This window comes from Tupaia chinensis, unplaced genomic scaffold (assembly GCF_000334495.1).
Source record: "Tupaia chinensis unplaced genomic scaffold, TupChi_1.0 Scaffold000178_1, whole genome shotgun sequence".
Lineage (NCBI taxonomy): Eukaryota > Metazoa > Chordata > Mammalia > Scandentia > Tupaiidae > Tupaia > Tupaia belangeri.
The window spans coordinates 588076-594118 of record NW_006159653.1 but is presented as its reverse complement, the minus strand read 5'-3'; the positions used below and the strand labels follow the sequence as shown (position 1 = coordinate 594118).

General features: G+C 64.5%; 1 protein-coding gene across 2 annotated transcripts in view; it reads right to left on the bottom strand.

Annotated features, from left to right (window-relative positions):
* The window catches only part of PIGQ (phosphatidylinositol glycan anchor biosynthesis class Q), a 12752-nt gene extending 6709 nt beyond the window's left edge, over positions 1 to 6043 (bottom strand). The window contains exons 1-6 of one of the 2 annotated variants that reach the window (XM_006146354.3): positions 5550 to 6043; positions 3333 to 4021; positions 3049 to 3174; positions 1842 to 1973; positions 1636 to 1756; positions 62 to 188 (exon numbers count right to left, since the gene is read on the bottom strand). In XM_006146354.3, the coding sequence (XP_006146416.1) occupies positions 62 to 188; positions 1636 to 1756; positions 1842 to 1973; positions 3049 to 3174; positions 3333 to 4012 (1186 nt within the window). In that variant the 5' untranslated portion in view covers positions 4013 to 4021; positions 5550 to 6043. The remainder of the gene's footprint in view (positions 1 to 61; positions 189 to 1635; positions 1757 to 1841; positions 1974 to 3048; positions 3175 to 3332; positions 4022 to 5549) is intronic. The other variant, XM_006146355.3, reaches the window with a different exon arrangement.

Sequence of the window (6043 nt, the reverse complement as noted above, 5' to 3'; positions counted from 1 at the left end):
CGGGGCTGGGTGGAGAGGAGGAGGGGGGGGGCAGAGAGAAAGTGCGAGGCAGGGCACTTACTGATCCACAGGTGGATGTGGTACAGGAAAAAGCGGCCCAGCACCTGGTCAAGCGCACGGTTCACCTTGAGCCCTGCGGGGGCGCCCATCAGCCACTGCAGTAGGCGCTGGAGCTCCTCTGCCAGGTACTGCAAGGGTGTGGGGCACGCTGGGAGGCGGTGCTCAGGGTCTACACCACCCTGAGGTCTACCCCAGAGGACCGCCTAAGGCAGGGCCAAGGCTGACGGTCACCACCAACTGTCAGCACAGCAGCCTCCCAACGTGGGGGCAGTACTTCCCACACACTCCCTGCTTCCCAGACCTGGGCCACTGACATCTGGAGGTCTCGCAGTCACCCACAGGCAAGGAGGCCAACAGTCTGCCCCCACCCCAAAGGGCGTCACCCACAGGAGAGTGTCTCACCACATGGGCCCAGGCTCCCTGACAGAACCTGGCTCACCTGGAGCCCTGGAAGCCAGCAGGCCCTGGCCTGCCCCAAGTGGATGACCTCGGGTCTGCGAGGCTATCAAGTGCACCAGGGGCCTGGGCAGCTGGCAGGAGGGCCAGAGGGTCCCCCAAAGGGAAGGGCAGCATCAAGTGTCGCTGTCAAGTGGCATGGGACCCTGGCTGGGTCCTGGCCCCTGAGTGCTGTGGTGGCCCCTGTGGGCAGGCCCAAGGCCTCTACCTGCCCTACCACACAGGCCTCTCCTAACCCTACGCTAAGGCCGCAGCTATGCCAAGGCGGGTGAGAGAGCACAGCCTTCCTTATAAATAGAGTGTGGTTAATATTTAAAGGATGAGAGCTTGGCAGCAGGAAGAGACTTTCATTTTCAAATTAAATATTTATGTTTCTGAGCAATTTTGCAAAAGGGAGGCCTAGGACGAAACTGGCCAAGGGGCAGAGTGGGGATGAGTGCGCTGGCACAGCGCGAGCCTCCTTCCGCAGCCCAGAGGGAGAGAGATGCGCCCACCCTGCCCCAGGGCCCTGGTCCTGCCACGACAGGCAGGTGCATAGCTGCAGCCTGAACACCAGTGACAGAGCAGAGGCCAAGCCCACAAGGACCACCCGCCAGATCTGAGAGTGGGCTGAAGGGCCGAAGGGACCACCTGGCAGGAAGAGCAGCTCCCAGTAGAAGACACAGGGGTCTTGGCCCCAAGGAAGGGAGACGGGACGCTGGAGGAAGGACGTGGGGGTACAGACGCAGCCTGGACTTGCCAGTCAGGCGGGGAAGCGGAAGAGCAGAGACAGCAAGTGCCAGTCTGGCCAGGGATGGGAGGCCCACGCTCAGCTGCACAGAGCCCTGGGCACAGGGGTCTGCGTGGCACTGACTGCAGAGGGGCACTGGAGCCAGGGGAGAGCAGAGCTGGCCACGGGGCTGGGGCATGCAGATGCCACGCACGCCAGCAGGGAAAGGACTCCCCTAAGAGTCTCAAGCACAAGTGGCCCCCAGACCTAGCTGCCTCTGGGAAGGCACATGGCCCCAAGGGACCCGGGTCCCACACTGGGTCAGGTCTTACACACCATCTCAAAGGCCCCGTTGCTAAAGTACAACAGAAGAGAAGGTTCTGGGGGCACGCTCCACCCAACCCACTCACGTCGGCCGCAGGGACGAGGGCGTCAGCCAGCTGCCCGAGGCGGTTCTTCCCGTGGAGCCAGCACAGCAGTGCCAGGCCCAGGGCCACATCCAGAAGCACCGAGACGAGCACGTTGGCCTTCCTGCGAGGGAGGGCCAGACGGGTGCTGAGGGTGACGCAGGCTGAGGCCCGGGGACACAGCAGGGATGCCGCGGCCCACACCGCACCTCATCAGCTGGGCAGGGCTCTGGGCCGCCTGGGAGCTACAGACCAGTGTGAGGTGCTCCAGCCGGTGCCGCAGCTGCTCGCACGTGCACAGCTTGCTCCCCACGAAGGACAGTGGCCACAGCCTCAGCACCCTGAGGGAGTGGACAGGTCAGGCCAGGGCCTTCCACGGGGCCCCTGCTGGCCAGCACCCCTCCTCGTACAGAGGAAGAGCCTGGCGTGGCGGGGAGCAGGCGCCAGGTAGGCGGCAGCAGCCCGCATCCTCACCATCAGCTCACAGGACTGACTTCCCCGCCAAGCGCTGACCCCAAGCCACCCCAGCCACCAGTGACTCCAAGGCCAAGCACAAGGCCCTCCTGAGTAGGGTATGCCCTCCACCAGCCAGTGGCATGATGACCAGAAGGTGCAGTAGGGGCTCCTGGCTGGCCTGGCTTCCCGGGAGAGCTCACCTCTCCCTGGGAAAGGAAGCTGCTGGGGGAGCCTCAGGCAGGAGCAGGCCCTCGGCATCCGCCTGGGGCCCTTGCTGCAGGGCACAGCAGCCTAAGGGCAGGAGCCAGAGTGGCTGGGAGAAGGAGTTTCCCCTGGAGGACTCAAGAGCCTGGTCTCCGGGGCGGCCGAGAAAGCCCAGAGAATGTGCTGCTGGACAGACCTCCTGCCACACCAGCCAAGCAGCAGGTGCCCCATGCTGGCTGCACCAGGCCCAGGGGCTGCACTCTCCCTGCGGCCACGGCCCTGCAGCTACCCTGGGACAAGTGCCTTCTGACAGCACACGGGGTCTCGTGGTCCGGCGTGAACGCAGTGCTTATAGCCACCGCGTACTCACGGCCACTCGTGCCTGGGGACCAGCAGGCACCTGCTGCACACGAGCAGGTCTTGGTCAGGTCCTCCGAGTAGCCGGTGGTAAAGCTAAGGCCCCTCTCAATGACTGCACCTGTGCCCAGACATCCCTCTGCCTGATGAATTCCAAGGCTGCTAGGAAGACCCCCAGCAGCTCCCAACTAGGCACCCCTGGAGCTCCTGGTAAGTGGGCAAGGCTGGTGCCCAAACCTAAGTGCTAGCCCCTGAACACAAGGGAGGGCACAGCCACATGTCTGGCGACATCCCAGAACATCACTCAGATCCATCCCGGGCCTAGCCAGGTCCACAACCCAGGAGACTTCCCGGAGATGCTTCAAAGGGGCAAGGGTGGGGACCGATGGTCAAGGGCACCCATGCAGATGCTTTAGGGAGCGCTCCAGTGTCCAGAGTGGCTGGGTGGCAGGTCGGGGAGAGCAGGCCTGGGCAGGCTGCGTGCCTGTAGAACATAGACGCCTTCCAGGGCAGGGCAGACAGCAGCTGGGGGCGGGGCAAAACTTGAGCCCAGGCTCTTCACCCTGACCACTTTTCCAGGGGCCTGACCACCTCAGGTTCGCCCGCCCCTGCCTGGCGGGCCCCACCCTCTCCTGGAGGCTGCCAGGACTTCTGGCTCTACCCTAGAACCACAGGGCACCTACCAGCAGGAGCTGGCAGCCGAGAGCAGTGACAGCAGGCTAGCCAGCAGCAGGCAGACAGGCCCCGAGGCCTGCTTCGCCAGTGCCCCCAGGATGCTGGCCTCCACACCCTCCGACTGCCAGTGGCTCAGCCGCACAGGGCCCTCATCGAAGCGGTCACTACGGAAGAGCACCTCGCTGCGTGCTACGGTGTCGAACACGGCAGCCAGGCCCCCCACACTGGCCGGGGCATCTCCAGCCTGGTGGTCGGGCGGGACTGTGGGCGGGTGCAGCAGGGACAGCAGCACTTTCCGTTGATCGTAGAAGACCAGCATGACCTGGTCCTCGCCGGCATCGGGGGATGCCCGCCAGCGAGTGGCCCTGCATCTCCAGGACAAGCCTCCCTGCTCGCGGGACAGCTGCAGCCAGGGCTCATGGGAGAAGATGGCACCCAGGCCCTCCAGGAAGGGGTGCAGGCTCTCCTCCGGCTCCTGGCGATGGAGGCACCAGGTGCCCAGCACAGCCACGCCCACCCGGCTGGCCTGCTGCACCTGCGCCAGGAACGCCTTGACCTGCACGGGGACAAAGGGGAAGTGCACCACAGCCAGGACCACAGCACTGCTCTGCTCGGGGACCCAGCGACCCACCAGCAGGCCGCTGTCAGCTGAAGCGCAGCAGGTAGGGAAGAAGGCCTTGAGTGCCATGCCAGGACCCTGGAAGAGAGGGGCCGGGTCAGGGCTGCCACAGCTTCCACCAGACTGTGGCCCTAGCTGGGACCATTAAGCGCTGGATGTGGTCACAGAGCCGGTGGGGCCCTGGCCACTTGCCCCATAGGGGCAGGAGTGTTGCTCCCTCCTTCATCCCAGGCCCGAGGTCACCCCAGGTGCCAGGGCAGGCGGGCACTTCCTACCATCTCGCTACAAGCAGACTGAAAAGGGACCAGGGCGTGGGACCCACCCATACCACCATCAGAGTGGAGCTGAGCCCGGGTGCTCCCTTCTACCCTGAGGACCCCGGCTGGCGCCTTCCGTGCACACGTAGGGGCAGGGGCAGGAGCGAGCGCTGGAGAGGGTACGTGGCTGGACTGATGGCCCTGGCTCCACGCGGGGAGGCCAGGCTTGGCTGTTGTGCGCCTCCTGCCCCGACGTCCACCCTCCCGTGAGCCCCAGGAGCCCGCACAGCCCCAGGTAGGGCTGTCAGAAGTATTTCTCCAACCACACAGCAATCCAGCCCCAGGTGAAAGTTCGTGCCCTCCCAGGCAGGGTCAGCACCCAGCCTGGCCACTCATTGCACCCACGTGTCTCTCAGCAGCAGGGGTGGCCCCTAGACTCGGCAGGACTCTGCCCTCTCCCCTCACAGAGTGAGCTCGTGGGTCCTGCGGGTCCCTGGCAGGCACCTCCCGCTGCGCTGAGCCCATGGTGGGCAAGCGTCCTCATTCCTCAGCACGGCGGTGGGGACCTGGACTTGGGATGGTCAGGCCATACAGGTGGGTGCCATATTTATCATCCTTAGGCACTGACCACCCCATCTCAACTGCACTAGGGGCACGGCAGCCCCTGGGAGCAAGAAACCCCAGGTGGAAGCTCGCACCTAAGGAGGGACACAAACCCTGGACTAAGCCTGGGCCTCCAGTTCCCAGTGCCAAGGACAGGGGAGAGACAGGGACACACACATCAGGTGGTATGACACACAGGGTCCTCGCCTCAGGGAACAGCCTCACACAGACATGCGTGCCCAGGGCTTGAGGCCTCAGGCGTGGCTGCTGCCCCTGCAGGCAGGCCAGAGCAGGGCACGAGGGTACAAGCCTCTCACATCAGGGTTCTAACCGAGAAGGGTTCCTCTCGCTAAACACGGGATCCCAAATGCCCCTTCCCGTCAGGAGCTGGACTGGAGGACAGGCCACAGACACAGAGCCCCAGGGACATCGGGAGAGGGCCAGAACCATTCTGCCTGTGATGGGCCGCACACTTTGGCTATGTGACCCTCACAGGAGAGCAGCCAGCACAGTCCAAGCCTCTCAGCATCAGCTGTCAGGACACACCAGCTCAAACGGCAGGACACCGGCTGGGGAGCCATTCAGGGACCGCGGAATGGTCCTGTCCCTGGTCACGGCCAGGAAGAAGCATGGCTGGTCCAACACCAAGCATGCTGTCCAGGGCTCGTCCCACCATTCTCTCTGGGAGAGCCCGGGGCGCACACAGTCGGTGCACTCCCCGCATCACGCTGCCCTGCCGGGTTCACCTTTAAAGAAGCTCCTCTGACCTTCCTTGTGGAAGGAGACTGGGGCAGGAGTTGATATTCTCCTCTATGGGGTCAGCAGCAAGAACTCAACAAATGATGGGGCAAGTCCCCACCCCCACCAGCACCGCCCCCCGCGTGATCATGGCGCAGAGGAGCGAGCCGCTTGCCAGGCTGCAGGGGATCAGCCAGCCAGAAAGATGAAAGAGCAGGGATCGATAGCAGAGGTGCGGACCGAGAGCGCAGAGCTTCGGCAACGAGCATCTTTAAAGGCTGCGATGAAGGGGGAAAACCACCACGGGCACGGGCCTAGAAAAGCCTCCTCTGCTAAGAACAAGCCCCTCGCCAACGACCGTCGGTCGGTCGGATAAAGGTCTTCGCCCCGTGGGGAAAGTCCAACCGGCCCTCTCCGTGCGCGCGAACTGTCGGGCCGCTGGCGGCGACGCCTCCCGCAGCATCCGGGCAGGTGCCAGGGAGCGCAGGACCCCACCCGCCCG